This window comes from Accipiter gentilis, chromosome 6 (assembly GCF_929443795.1).
Source record: "Accipiter gentilis chromosome 6, bAccGen1.1, whole genome shotgun sequence".
Lineage (NCBI taxonomy): Eukaryota > Metazoa > Chordata > Aves > Accipitriformes > Accipitridae > Astur > Astur gentilis.
Window position 1 is genome coordinate 8,837,582 of NC_064885.1, and position 15,636 is coordinate 8,853,217.

The 15,636-nt window shown below is 43.6% G+C and overlaps 2 protein-coding genes across 2 annotated transcripts in view; one reads left to right on the top strand and one right to left on the bottom strand.

Moving 5' to 3' along the window:
- Nucleotides 1–15,636, top strand: part of RABEP1 (rabaptin, RAB GTPase binding effector protein 1) — an 847,425-nt gene that overhangs the window by 712,204 nt on the left and 119,585 nt on the right. The window lies entirely within an intron of this gene.
- COL26A1 (collagen type XXVI alpha 1 chain) overlaps nucleotides 1–15,636 on the bottom strand; it is a 176,405-nt gene that overhangs the window by 135,181 nt on the left and 25,588 nt on the right. The window contains exon 3 of the mRNA XM_049802443.1: nucleotides 5,050–5,153. Within this exon, the coding sequence (XP_049658400.1) occupies nucleotides 5,050–5,153 (104 nt within the window). The remainder of the gene's footprint in view (nucleotides 1–5,049; nucleotides 5,154–15,636) is intronic.

Genomic DNA, 15,636 nt, shown 5'->3' on the forward strand with positions numbered 1-15,636 from the left:
GGTTACAACAGGAGTTGGACTCTGCTGAAGTGGGAAAATACCACTGTACTAGGATTTAGCAGCAATTGGAACAGGTATTGTTCTCTTGACTCCCCCTGCCTTCTTTTACATTTTGTCAATTTCTAAGGGCAAGATGAAAAATGCTTAGTGGCAGCAAAGAGCTCTGCTACTTGCTGTATGCGATACACAGACTTAACTCCCTTTTGCTTCTTAATGGTGGCTTCGAGGAAGAAATAAGAAGGAACTGAAGTACTTGACAAAAGAACAAACTCACACAAGCTCAACTCCTGAAGAGAGCTACTGTGATATTATCGGAAATGTTACTCCATAATCTTCACATTGTATTTTCATAGATTGACAGTTCTATGTTTAACAGTTCACAGGGGAGGAAACCAAGACTTGGAGAAGTGAGGTCCCATCAACACCACTTTGAATGGTGCTTCCTTCTAAAGCACTTTAATGGGCTTTCAAACTTTCAGGTTTCCAGTTTTGATGTTCATTCGCATGGCCTCATCAAATTTTGTATCATAACTGCATTTGCTAGTTTAAGATTTTCCTGGCAGTGTTGTTCCACACCTCTCCTCCCAAGACGAAGAAACTTTGCGAACAAGCAGTAAAAAAAAAAAAAGAAGCACGTTTTTGCACTCTATCATACCAAGAGGAAAGTTCACATTTTCTTATGCTGCTTTGAAAATTGTAAACACATGGGAATCCAGGAGGTTTGAAAAATATCAGGATGACAAGATGCAAACAATAGTTATTGAAAATAGATAAAAATATTCCAAGAACTGAAATAGTGGTGGTGGTGGTAAATTCTCAAATTAGACCATTACTTGAACAGGGCTGCTCAAATTTCCTATCCTACTTGTATCCTTATGGAAAGAAAAAAACAAAGTAAGCTTGGAATCACAATGGCATCACTTTAGAGGTGCCAACGTTACTCTTGGAGCTGCTTCTTGCCCAAACAGCTAAGCTGTCTACCATCAGTCTGCTTCTGGGGTAAATGGGACACTGGCTACTGTCCCAAATTCAAGCAATACAAACAAGAAAGAAATCTGTTAGATTTGTAAAGTGAAATAAGACCTTGCCTAGCTGGAGAGCTCTAGGGCAGTGCTGAGCCCCTGAACTTGCTAGGGACACTTTTGCTCTCCCAAGAGATTACACTTGCCTTTGAACTTTCAGCCATATAGAAAAAAGGCTGAGTTGAAATGTCAGCATCATCTTGGATTCAAATCAATCAGCTTGATGCATGATTGCAATAGCTAAACCACTTCACCTCTGCACTGCCCCCGTCCATATGTTCTTTATATCAGCAGTCAGCAGACTGGGTGGCTCAGTGGATTCATTTCCTGTCCTAGGCTTGGGCTCCAGTTTAAACAAAAAAGCCAAAACAAAACAACAAAAAACAACAAAACCCTGAAACTGGAAAATAAAAATTAGCATCTACTGACAGTTAAATTCACCAGACTTGTTTGCATCAAGTCTCTTTCTTCATTCAAGGAAGTTGCAAGAAACCCTTCGGGAAGCCCTGGTACAACTGGTGATTTTTAACCATCTACTCAACTAGCTGGTCAGAGTTTTACAAAAACAATAAAGGAATTAAAGACATTTCAGATGTTGACATACCTTTGGGTGAGGGGAAAGCAATGAAGGGAAGGGCAAGGAGAGCCCCAAGCAGAGTCAACTTAAAAAAGAAACAGATTGGAAGCAGCCATCTCCACCTCAGTAAATTAATAGCCCACTGAGTAGCAAAATCTCCACCCACTTCTAGAGCTCGGCTTCCTCCAGACCATGCTGCTCTTTATCAGCTGCAATGCAAGAGTTAAATTCCCAAGATAATTTAAATCTAAACAATGTGCAGCCTTCAGCATTAGCGTAGGTGCCTGCCAGCTGGTGACAGTTAAGTGGTTACTTTCTCAAGCTAAACTTAATAGCTAAGGGTCAAGACACTGTAATAATCGAATTGCATTTAACAGCTTGCTCTATCAGAATGCAGTATGTTACTATGAAAGGGGAGTTTTCCGATTAAGGGTGTGTTACAGCAAGCCAGTCTCATCAGTAGTCTGTCATACTTTGGGGCTAGACATCCATGCTGGAGTGTTTCCTTTATAAAAGAAAAGTTGACCTGCCATTTGGGAGATAACAAGAAAGTATGCATGTCGGAAATAGCTGCACTACAGCCTTTGAATGATTTCAAGTTCTTTGACTCGATTTCCTTGGTTCACCCTCCCACCATCCTATCTTCCCTCATAAAATGCTAAAAGAAATAAATTTTAAGAGGGCAAGGAAGGCCTCATAAAAAGACAGCTAGTAAAAATAATCCATCCTCCAGATAGGCTACAGTGGGTCCCCCAAAAAGACTGTTGCAGAACAGCACAAAAAAGGAGAAAGTATCAACCCTACTCACTGGGGATTAAAGAAGGAATCAATAGATAGGATCTCCCAAGTCTCAAGATGCAAGAACACTATCAGTCTGAAGAAGGGACCCACAGCCATGCCCATACAACTGCCAGAACTTACCTGTGTGTTTGATCAATCCATTACCTCCTGACTTAGCCTGTCTTACTCATGAAAATGCAACCTTACTATTCCAGGGCCCATTAGGAAAGAAAACTTTTTACTTCAGTCCCTGGAAACAGGAGACATCTTGAACTGGAAACTCAGAGCCATTGTAGTTGCTATTCTTCTGACACATGGAGAACAATAGTGACTGTCAGAGAATTAGAGCATTTGCAACACAGCAAGAAGGCTAGTTAAAAATAGTGCAGGTCCAATCTGCCTTCAGTCATACCTACCTCACATCAACTTCAAAAGCACCAGCTGCACATACAAGTGAAATGACATATTGAGGAGAAATCTAACTAATACCAAAAAAGGATTAAAGCATTTTGAGGTTCTACCCTGCTAATTCACTGTGGCTCCATAAATGCACTGGTTTTGTTTGTTTCAGTTTTCTGTTTTCTTTTGTCTGCTGTTTCCAGGAAGGACCCACACATATGTAAGCATCCTACCCACTCAGAGGAACCAAATTTGTAGTAGGAAGTAAGAGAGAGCACAGAAAGGAAAGAATACGAAAGGCTTTATATCGGGTTGCCAAAAAGCCCTAAAAAACTCTTTTCAGCCTCTTTTACTTACGATTCCAAGTGACACTAACATTAAGAATTAACATAAGGAGCAAGTAAACACTTCAGTTTTAAAATTGATGCCTCTGGACAGCTTGAGGTGCTGTGCACACCACTAGTGTCAATACCGCTGCTAGAAACTAAGTGGCACAACCCTGCTGTGCTAGAAAGGGTTTTTTTGGTTTTGGTTTTTTTTTTTTTTTAAATTTTCCTCCTTCTTTCAAGAATATGGGACTGTTGGTAGCGCCAGATGTTTTAGGGAGGGAAAAAAGGTAAAAAGAATCTCACACATGAAAGTGAGGGCTTGCTACTGGCTTTCTGCTCACACTCTGCAGACCATATCCAAGCCCAAAAGAACAGTTCCACCTTGAAAACTGACTGCATAAAATTGTCACCTCGTTCCACAGACCTGCTCCTGCGAGATCGCCGCTGACTTTCTCAAACAAGCTTATGTTGGCTTTTTATTTCCACTGAACTCTACTGAGACAGATCTGGCACTGCGGGAGGAGCTGGATTCTCTCCTTTACACCAGCAGCACCACTAAGCTGTAATTATTCACACCTGTCCAAACCTACCAGCACGATGGGCTGCACACATGAGCTTCTCTGGTCCCTGGTCAGATCCTGAGCCAGGCTAAGCTGCAGCTACTTTGGAAATAACAGTTCTACAATCCTTAGCATCCCTCTCCACTGTAGTGACAGGTAAAAATCCAAGCTGCACACAGCACCTTCTACTTTCCCAGGCTCACTTCTTATAGCAGCATGCTAAATTGCAAAGCTCTCTCCTGTAGACTGCAATTTAGGGTAGCTTTTTTAAGAGTGTTCTTGAGCTTCTGGGAAGCTATTGTTTCCTCAGCAGCCTGAAGCGAGCTGCTGTCTGCAACCATCATTTTTGTGACTGTAACGAGACAACTTCCTAGTTAGAGATTTGCCTGAATTGTGCGATTAGCACCAAGATATCACAGCACAAAGAAAAAGAGGTGCAGCTACAAACAGCAGAGTCTTGAGAGATGTTGGACACCCCCAATGACCCTTCACCAGCCAGGAGAGGCAGGCTATGTTGACCTGATGCAAATGAACAGAAAACTCAAGGCTTAGTTTCTCTCCCATTCATAAGCCATGGACACTTATGACAGATTCAGCAGAAGCCTTAGTGCCTAAACCTGAAACTTGATGGAGAAGCAGGACTTGTTTCAAAGCCCCAGAAGTAACAGTTAAAGCAAAAAAACTAAGGAAGGAAAATGCAAAACATGCCCCTTCTGTCCATAATGATGAGAAAAGACTTTGCTTTCTTCCAGATCTGGAAAGAGCCCTGTGTTTTCCTTCGTGTGAAAGATCAGATGCCAAACCCAAAACTGTGTTTTCACATGCACCATGCAACGTGAGTGTTGCACCAGTAAGTCAAGGGGAGGACGGGAAGAGGAACAGAAGGTGCCTAATTTAATTCAAAACTCTCTGGGAACACAGATATTATTTGTGTCCAGATCTTACAGGCATAAAATTTTTTACAGTCAGCCAACCAGAGACCAGCTTTCATCAGCTACAGCAACTGGTGATGATAGTGAGATATAGAGAAGATGCACACTGACATGGAGAAAGCACATTTTCTGAAGGACTGTGCAATGGGGACACGAAGCATGAGCACATCTATAAACAGGTCATCCCCAAGTATCCATTTCTCAAATTTCTTTCCCCTCCCTGTTCAGGCTTCTTTGCAGGCATTCAGTATGGTCGGTTTTCTAAGAACACCTTTCGGAGCTTGCGTGTGAACATTCAGATAACAACAGGGAGTGAAGAGAATAGGTGATTTGTTCTGTGTTTGAGAGGCATAGAGCAAATTAAGGAACGAAACCCAGCTCAACCCAGCCAGTCCATCCACACATCCCCTAGCTGCTCTGTAAGGACAGGTGCATTGCTGGATAACTTACCCTCTTCACAGTTGCTCCCTGTGAAGCCAGGACAGCATCTCCACTCCAGCGTGGTCACAGTTCGGTAGGACATTTTGTACGTGGGCCTGATGAGAGTCCTGTAACTAACACAAATAAGAAGTCAGTAGAATGGACTTACCTACTCAAGGGCGGTGTTGCTACTGATTTGTAGCACATCTTCCTGCCTGGATATATCCCCAGAGCACCCAGCCTCCCCCAGCTGCAGAAAAAGGGAGACACACAAAATAACAGAGCAAGGGTTTACCACAGTGTGGATCTGATTTGACAACCTTTTATTTTTCTCCTTAAGTCCTCCTACTCTTCTGGCTCTTCCCCATACCTCTCTCCCAAATAATACCAGTATGCTTTGTGGAGGTCTCATTGCTACCAAGTTGTTGCAAGTAGCAGAGATTACGATTCTTGTTTCCCACACTCTACCTCTATGGGGATTTTTTTGATGTTGAACAAAGGCTGGCATTAGCCTTTCCTCACTCAGTACTAACAGAGTTTCCAAAACATTACTCTCACAAAAATTGCATAAATCTCTCAGGTGTCTTCCCTTCTCTGACCCCCACCACTCAGATCTGGGTTGTATCAACACATCAGCATGACAAAGATTATCATGACACATTACATTGGTGATCTCCATGGAGTCTTTTTTTCCAGCTAGCTGACCTGTGCCTCAGTTTTCCCCATCTGAAATAGGGTTACACTCTTCCTCACCACAGCCAAGGCTCTGCAGGACACATTTGTTAGCTCTGTGTACAGCACACAGCACCCCCAGGGTCCCAATTAAAGCACAAGTACTGCCATGCCCCACTGGAAACTAGAGGGCTACGTGCAGACACAAGCAGACCTGTGCAAGGCACCAGTGATTCTGAAGTCAACACAAATTGGACAGTTCCATAAATGCCAGCTTTTCTTTTAAAACAGCAGTCCTTTAAAGCTTGCAAATCAGAGTTTTCCCAGTATACTGCCAGGCAAGTCACTGCTGCTATTCATGAAGCTAAAAGCAAACACAGAAGTCATATTCTACAAGCTCCCCTCGAAATTCCTACCCTTATTTAACAGCCAAAGGAATTTGGCAGGCACAGGGACAGGCTGAAGCTTTGGGATTACAGTGTTGCAGGCTGCAGCTTTATGCTTCTCTCTCAAGACACAAGCCCAGAGCACCCGGGTCTCCTTGGGGAAGAGCCTCCTCCCACAGTGCCGAGAGCGACCAGGAGACGGAGCGCTGCCCCAACCTGCTCCGCCTGCAGCACTGCCCTAGGCTTGGCTAGGCACAAGGCCAAAATGGAGCTAGAAATTGCATGAATCTCATCCAAAATCCCTCCAAGGGGTAGCAGGCACAGGTGTACATCCAGGACAGCACTGCAGTGACATTAGTAGTTACTGTGAAGAGCAGTAACACAGGCTTGCCAGAAGAGGCTGCCCATGTATGTCTTGGAAAGAAGGGAGCGGCTCAGTCATGGTTAACACTGTCTTTGGGAAACTAATTTCTCAGTAAACTGTTGCTGATTACTTATGCAAGCTGCCAAACACAGAAACCAACTTCTGTAGCCACCAGAGAAGAGGGCTGCGCAAGCTTCCTCCTGAGCACGGGGCTGCCTGCACTTGAAATGGATCGCCCAGTGATAGGAGAGCAGTGCTGTCTCTCAAGAACATTACGTCCTCACCTTCCAAGTTGCCAAAAAGCATGCCAGTTAGTGCTAATACTGACAACTGTGATCCAGGCACTTCTCTCATATGGGCTCGACATAGCCAGCTAATCCCACCTAGTTCTTAGCACTTCTGCATCCAATGGTATTCAGGAGTTTGCAGTCATGAGTGAGTTTGAGGACTTGGCACCATGTTGATGTAGGTAGACCTTCCGTGCTTTTTCAGAGAGACCTCAGGCATGAAGACTTTAAGTTTCTTGCTGAGGGCCTCTCAGACAGCTCTGGCAAAGTTCAGGAACTGAACCCGAGTCTCCTGACTCCCACTTCTGGCGTTGGACTTGAGACATCTTTCCACACGTAAGCCCTGAACCATCAGTCAGAAGTTCATGACTTTGTCACTAACACCACAGCTGGATTTGACCTTGAGATGAAAGTCTCCAGCCCTGTTACCAGTGTCCGGAGCCAGCTAGTCTCCAACCACACCGTGATTTTAAAACCATGTTTCTGCCAACACCAAGATGTTAAAGCTCTCTCAAACTTCATTATGAAGTGTGGAGAGTGGCTTGAGCCAGACTGGAATCTTGGCAGCAGTTCTGTGTCGGGGAAGTAGCTAGAGTTTAATCCTCAAACGAGCAAGGACTTCTCAGGGCATGACAAACGTGGAGCTCAGCTGTCACAGCCTACCACCCACCCTGAATTTCCTGGAAGAGTCCTGATGTTTGCAGCTCCATTCAGCATTATGCAGTCAGGCATGCAAAGTGGTCCCTGCTTGCTAGCTCCGATTCTCTCTAAAGTTGCTCTGTTCTTCATAGCATCATTTTTGCTCAAGCATGTGACATGGCACCAAAATCTGTTGTTACATGTATCATCACATCATACAGATTTCTGACTGCTATTCCAGGAGGGGAGCAAAGAAAACTCCCTTAGCAAAGCATGACCACTGTCTGACACCTGAAGTGCTGCAATTGAAGGAGAAGAAAAAACATGGAAAAAAGGAGAGGAAAAGAAGATACCTGTTAAAGGACAGAAGCTTTGGAATGAAAATGTGTGGGAAACACAACAGGCAGGAAAAAGGATTGGTAGCAGAATAGGGAAGCCTTTCCCTTGGATGTCGCCCAAGCCACAAACGCTGGCATAGAAATCTGCAAAACCACAGTAAGAGAAGAGGTTAGGATGAGCCACAACCTGAACCACTTTGCTTCCCAGACAGCCAAAGGATGTGCTCAGCATACAGAGTCCCCTTCAGCAGAAGGCTTCCAAGCATTTCACAGAGAAGCAAACTACTGGGACCTGCCACTCTACTGCAAGAGATAAGCAACATTTACCAACAAGTTTGCTGAGGCTCACAGCAATGTCCCAGGGAGTGGGGCAACACTGAGGGAAGAACCCAGAAAACTCAACTAGCAGCCACTGCTTTTACTAGATCAGATCAAAGACCTGGCTGTCCTTGGAGACTGCCTGATCAGTGTCAGACAAGTTAGAGGAACTCATCTGCATGCAGTCATCATTTGGGAAACCGAGTCTCTTGCTTGTGTTTCTCTGACTGACTGCCCAGGAAATAGTAATTTGGGGATGGAGCATGAGATGACTGATTAACTGATTTGAGGGTATGAAGCTAGAAATACTGGAGAGGTCAGGACACATTGAGGGATGGCAGCCAACAAGTCTCACACCTCAGCATGCAAGGATATGTTCCTCTTGCTCTCAAGGAAGTGTCACTGAACACAACAGCCACACATGACACAAGAAAGAGAAAGTGTGTCACATTCTTGCATCAGAGCCTCAAAAATCAGGTCAAAGAGAAAGGCGTGATCTCTGCCATGACCCAAGCAGGACAGCCTGTCACACACAGGAAATACCCACCCCCTTTATGGATTTCCCCTGCCCTTTGACACTTACAAACAAAGCAGTTTGTACACAAATACCACATGAGAGAGAAGGTGTGAAACTCATTTCCACATCACAAGAGATGGTTTTGTTAGTGGGATTCATTCAGCCATTGAAGTTTGTGCCCAAGGAGACCTCTGCAACCTTCAGAAGCTTCTATTCATTTTTATTTAAGTTCCAGGTTGAAAGTTTCAACATCACTTACTGGTGGGTTTGAGGATAACAAGAAGAATTAACTTGCCTTTTTGACTGGCAAAGAATCTGGAAACCAAGGAATCCAAGCTTTCTTTTATGTACTACTCTCATTGCAATGAAGTCACATATCAACCCAATGGGTCCAACCCTGTACAAATAACTGCCGTATTGTCTAACAGGGACAATCCATCTTCAGTATAACAAGTGCTACCTCTGTATTAAAAGAAGATCAGAACAAAACTCATGGAAGTTCCTCCAATTTTTGGTACCTATTTACAGACATGCTAAAATTCCCCATAGAAAATCAGGGTGTTCTGAAATCAGATTTCAAATACATCAGGTTAACGTAATCTAATCTTGAAGCACTTGACTGCCTTGGAAAGAAGGGAGGTTGGAAACAGCTTGACAAGTATTAACACAGAGAAGAATATCCTATGGGTGTACCCAGAGAGTCCGTTTCTCAGAGAAGCTATCAAGAACATGTTTGGTTCCAAACACCACTATCCCCACTCCAGACAGACCATCATAACTATCCTCTCAAAGCCTACCACACCCTGATTATACCAGGTAGCTTCTCCATGGAATACAGACAAGATAACTTCACCTCAAACTAGTGCCACAGCTGACGCAGGGACAAGGAATACCTTTGCCATCATGTTTGCACTCACAAGCATGGCAGAGACCATCACTCTGTGAATCAGACCTGTGCTCTTTTTTTTTCTCTGCAGCCCCAGCTTTTCCAGCTTCCCTAGCACAAAGGCAGTAGTTCCCCAGGGAAGAATGTAACCAGAGGGGTTTCAAATATGTTCCTGCAGACACTAGACAGAAAACAAAACCTGCAGCTGCAGGAGTGTTGGAAGCCATTGTACATATCTCCTGCCTTTGCCAAAGGTGAGGAAGAGGACTCTGTTCCACTCTGAGCATGTCTGGTTTACACAACTTATCGAGAGTCTAAAACCCAGAAAACAGAAACTTATACACCTTCCATCCCAAGTTGTACAGAACAATACTCTACAGTCTCTCAGTCCCTAGAAAAAAAAAGACAAAGGACACAGAGACAGATGTTTCTGTGCCACCAGAGTCATCATCAGCTCCTGTCTTTATTAACAATTAGATCTCAGTGCTATAGCAGAGCAGCACTGCACTTCCCTACCAGCAAGGAGAAAGAGTGCCCAGACAGCATGTCTGGAGAAGATCAAAAGGCCTTCAATTAGCAGCCTGAGGACACCTGTGCCTGTGCACAATCTACAAAGCAGATGGCCCTCCACTAGGGCCCAGCCAGCAGCACACAGCCATCCACATTGTTCCCAAACATGAGAATGCACCTTTGTGCTACAGCTCTAATCCCTTACAAACTCAGAGCGTCTACCTATCCTGTTCACAGGAGCACTGTTCATCCTACAGTTGTATCCTGTGTGTGCATGGGAGAGCAGGCATCTTTTTCTAAGCATATGACTCTACAACTTGGAGAGAAATAAGGGAGTTAAACACATAAAAGAGTTTGTGTGTAACAGGACTTGAAATGGCAATTCTAATGCACTGGAATAAGCTCTAGGATTTATTATTCAATTGACTGGAAAGAAAGAGAAGGATTTCCCTGCGGCATTACTACTTCTGAAACTGAGGAGAAACATCAGCTACAGGCCAATCTCTTGGGTGAGAGATCCCCAACTTCTCATTCTTACCCTGTAGCAATAGACTCTTCAAAAGCAGAGAAGACCAAAATGGATGAGCCTGCAGAATTCCTTCTTTGTTATTCTGCAAACTAGCTTCTAAAATCCCCCCGGGAGCAGAAACGTGTTCAGTTTAAAGAAAAACAACAAAAAAGAAAACCCAACAGTCAGAAACAGCAAGAATGATCCATGCAAGACATGTAGCCTGCTTACATTAAAAATGTCATCAAAAGCACATAGCATTTGTGATAAGCGAAACAAGCTAGAACACTGAAAGGAAAAAAAACATGCAATGACTGGCAGTTGGAAAGAGCATTACAGCCCAGATTTGCTGTGTTGCAAGAATGCTCTCACCTTCCATCTCTCCCACCTTTGGGTGGTGTTTGAAGCTGACAGATGAGTAACTTTATGTTTGGGGTTTCAGTGGCTCTTGCTGAAGTACGGAGACTGGGTAAGCCCATCCCCATACAAGCCAGCTCTGTGTTTCCAGGGGATTCTTCAGATTCTCTGAAGCCAGGAAGTGCTGCAGAGACAGGATGCTCAAAAGGTAGAGTGAAACAGTTATGTGACCACTGAATACAGCAAAAAGTAGCAGGACGAACGCTTACACAACCTTGTGGGGAACATTAATTTGTCTAGGATGAAACAAGTAGGAGAGGAGTCAGAATATCCTGCAACAATCTGAAGCAGCATGCTTCCAGACATGAGACAGGGATTGTCACAGCAACAACAGTTTGAAGCAGAAAATGTTTGTCTTCTGAAGGCTGAAACAGTGCATGATCTGCCAGGCTGTTCATCACATTCATTTACCTCCTAAGATACTGTTTTACTGACCACAAGTCATACGCAAATACTCTAATCAAAATTAGGCTGATTTTGGCCAATTAGGGTATAGCAAGAAGTTGTCCTATTCTCAAAGTCATAAAACACAGAAAGACAAAAGAAGTACTGTTCTCATCTTATAGGCAAGGTGGCATCACTTGACTGAAGGCACAGGAAGTCACAAAAGTTCCAGCAACTGAATGCAGGTCTCAAATCCCTGCCTGGCCTATGCGACCACCCTTCTCTGTGAGCCTCGAGGAGTGTAGTGTCCTAAGTGTAATAGGATTGTGCATTAGCCTGCAGCTGCTGCAGCAAAATGATTGCTCAGAAGGGTTACAATTCAGATGCCTCGGTTTACTGGGAGCAGGGTGCAATCATCCAGGCAGCAGAGACCCAGTGATTAGGTTGCCATTGAAACACCAAGCTAGAGACTTTATCCCTTCCTTCAGACAGATAAGTGGCATGCAATTTTTATAAGTACACTAGGAGCTTCAGCCAGACTGCTGGAAAGTTGCCCGTTCACTTCGTAGCGTGACAAAGCAAAGGCATATCCTATGGCGCGCAGAAGCTGAAGCCTTCACTACACAAATAGAGAGAGTTCAAGAATAGATCTGCTGAGGGAAAATCTCCAGCCAAGACTGCTCCAAAGCAACTCAGCACCCAAGCTAAATAAAGAGTCTGGGGTGGAGGGCAAGAACAGAGCAGCTCATCCCAGCCCAGCCAAGATGACGACACTCCTGCAAAAGAGGTACAGCTGCCAGCTTCCCAAGAGCAAGTGAATAGACAGCAAGGACATCACACTACTGAAGCTGCTAAAGCTGGGGATCTCACAGATATTCCTCTGTCAAAGGCTTGACCCTGAGCTGCAGTTTGTGCAATAAGGGAAAGAAACATAACACGAATGAATGGGAGACAGGAAATGGATTAAATCCTTGTCTGGCCACACTGATGTCTGCTTGTAAGCAAAGTCTCTCTAACAGAGAACCCTTCTCAGCTGTCACCACAAGGCTGAGAGATGCCTTTTTTTGGCTGGCATCCCTTTTGCTAGTGAGCAGCCTGATAACGGGTGCTGGCAGAATGAAAGCTCTGTCAGATATGGTTGACTCCCTGTAAACAAGGAGATGAAAACAGTTTGTTTCAAGTCGCAGCTGGGAGAAATACTATAAAGACAAAATAATGCCAATGGCTTACTGACATTTTGCATTGTTGCTGTGCCCCCCCCCTTCAAGCTCAGGCACCAGAAATCTCACTAGAGAAAAATAGGAGAAGGCCAGAATATCTTTAAATTTGTCTTTTTGGCAAAAGGAAAGCAGATATATTTATATTACCTGAACAATCACAGGGGTACAGAAAGCATGAACATTTGTAGCCATTACCAGACCTGGAGTAAGTCTGACATTGCCAGAAGCTAGACTTCCAGAAAACCTGAAAAGACAGAGGTGCTGGTACAGAGAAGGTAAGGAGGAAACAAAAACAACATTGTTTGATGGGAGTGAAGCATTGGCCCTGTGAAGCATTCTTGCTGGACCTGTCATGTAGAGCAGATACAGTCAAGCAGGCAATCATTAAGAACCATAGACAAAAATAGAGAAGCTCCTTCATATTACAGGAACACACTCAAGGACTGGTGACTTTGAGAAGATGTTTAGTGACACAAGGGATTCTTGGATTCCCATTCCATGAAGCTAGGATAAGCTCTCTCCTGTGTTTTGCGAAATGTTGGGATAGGATGCTATCAGATTTGATACTAGTCACACTGCTTTTCCCAAGTGGTTGTCTTCACCCTGCACCACAGACAGCATGTTCACCACAAGAAAAAACAGACACCTGAGAAAACCAGGACATCTTCAGGCAAACAGCAGGGTCACCCAAAGCTTTCAGACACAGGGAAGTAGGGCACCCAAGTTGAGTTTTCCGTTCTGTTCATCTTCTGTAAGAATTTTCAGAGACCTGTCGAAGGAAGTTGTGCAGCATGGTGGCCGATATAAGCTTACATACCCTTTGAAGCCAGTTTCTTAGCAGAAAAATGAGGAAAACAAGTATAACTTCCCAGGAACTGCACTAGCAAGTGAGGTGCTGAATAGAAGAGGGACTCAACTTCCCTGTGATTTTGGGGTCTGTCTTTCTCATTGCTATCCTTGGGAGTTTTCATCTGAAAACAGGAGATGAGATTCACCTGAATTAGCAGAGAGATTGAATATTTTCTCTTTAGGAAACACCATTTTGGTGAAAGAGGGGTAAAAATATAATTTAAAATTTTTTTTCAAAACTCAGCTTCACTCTGAGACAAGAGAAAGCCAGTTACTCACACATCTGTAGGTGCTGACAACATAACATTGATAGGCTGCTGCATTGGCCTAGGAAATAAGACCTCAACCATACAACATGACTCATGGTTACCAAATGTTGCCCACAGTAGTTACATGTCAAAAGATCCATAATTTTCAGTGGCTGTTTTTCATTCTGTTATTATAAGTCAGATGCACTGACAAAAACAAGCAACCACTTATAAAAGATGTCTGGGATGGGGATAACTTATACAACAACCCACTCAACTCTCAGGACCTCAGTGTCTTTGACTTCACTGCTGCTTGTTCTTGGGGTTCTCCCTTTCGTACAGTGGCAGTATGGGAAATTATCAGGAAGCAGCACATGCCACTCCTGCTTTACCTTTGTTGATAACAAATGCTGCAGCCCACCCAGTCAACAGCTTTCTGAAGGTCCTTGGGAAAGAGAGGTCCAGGGTCTTTCTCTACTTCATGCAGGAATATCATATGATGCATGATTAAAGGACAGACAATATAGTAATTTCCTTGGAAAGGTGCCATCCGCTTTGCTCATGTTTCCTCCCACTTGCAAAGGGAACAGAGCATTCGTGTCCTCCCATCTCTTCTGGTAGGTTTCTTCATGGTGATCATCTTCCAGAAATGCAGCTCCTGTCAGCTGAACTTTCACCAGCCAAGATCTTAAATATCAATAACCCCAGCTTCTTTCCATGATAATTTTTCTTTCTATGTGAAAACAAGTCTGCTGCCATTCTGCATTGTCTCCAAACAATTGGACTCGTCAGGCAAATAAGCCAAACTACATTTGAAACTGAGAATGTTCCATGAATAATAATGTCACAACAGCACACACTACTCTTAAAGTCTCTGGGTTAACAATGTAAGAATCAATGTATACGAGTAACTGCAGGAGCCCACAAAAAGGATTTTTACTAGTAACGTGATCAATTGTTTGGTACTTATGAAACTACAGTTATGTTAACAAGGAAAAATAAGCATGATTTTTGGCAAGTTTAGGAGACAAGGTGAAAGCTCACAAGTTTCTAATGACAATTATGTGCGTAAAAAGTCTGGGAAATTAAAAAGCTTCAACAGAAGTTTGGCCACAACAGTGTAAAATATTAAGTGTTTCAACCACAGCCTTGCATAAAACAAGACCAAAGAGACACCAAAGCAGATATATTACAAGTGAAAAAACTTAAACTGACCACTGGCCAAGTAGAAACTGGAGAACCAACTGTGGTAACTGCCACATGCAAAATGTAAATTCCAGATGAAGAGTCACAAGAACAGACTGGGAAGGTGGATCTCTGGGTATTTAAGTGGGTAGTTCAACCACATTCTGGCTAGGTTATCAACTACAAGAGGACCTCAATCAGCACTCTGTGGGTGAACTGGTAACAATAACAATAAAATGACTAAGCTTTGTAAGCTAAACTATGGGCTTGTCTACATGGGAAATTGTTATAGAAGCTAGGTGTAAATTTAGAGCACAATGGCTTTTTGCACCAATTCCCAGATGGGTGGGTAACACTATTCTGCTCCGAGAATGTCTTTTCAGAGAACGCAACAATACAAAGACACTTTGCATACTGAAAGGTGGTAGCTGGGGATAGCTATTTCATACTACTTTTTTTTTTTTTCTTAAATGTAGATGGGTCCCAAGACCACAAACAATTGAAAGGCAAAGCAGGCTCAGGGCAAGTTTTTGACAAGTCACTGTCTCTAAGCTTTGTTTCTCACCTGGGGAGAGGGGACATTGTGCTTTCATGCATGTTTCTAAAGGATATTGAGATGCAAGTGTAAGAGATGCTGTAAGGAAATTCCACTCCAAATGGTACAGGGCATATTACCTTTGTCCATCACCAGCTGCAACAAATTTGATCAAAGCTTTCCAATGTATGTGATCAATATTACCCTAAAGACCTGAGTATGAGGACTTGATACCAACAAGCCACATAGTGCCATTGGTCCAGCATCCCTGCTAACCCTGTTCAGTCACACTGCACTCTCTTGGACTCCATTATTTATTTAGCTTCACGCTGGACTAGCAACAGCCTCCTGTGT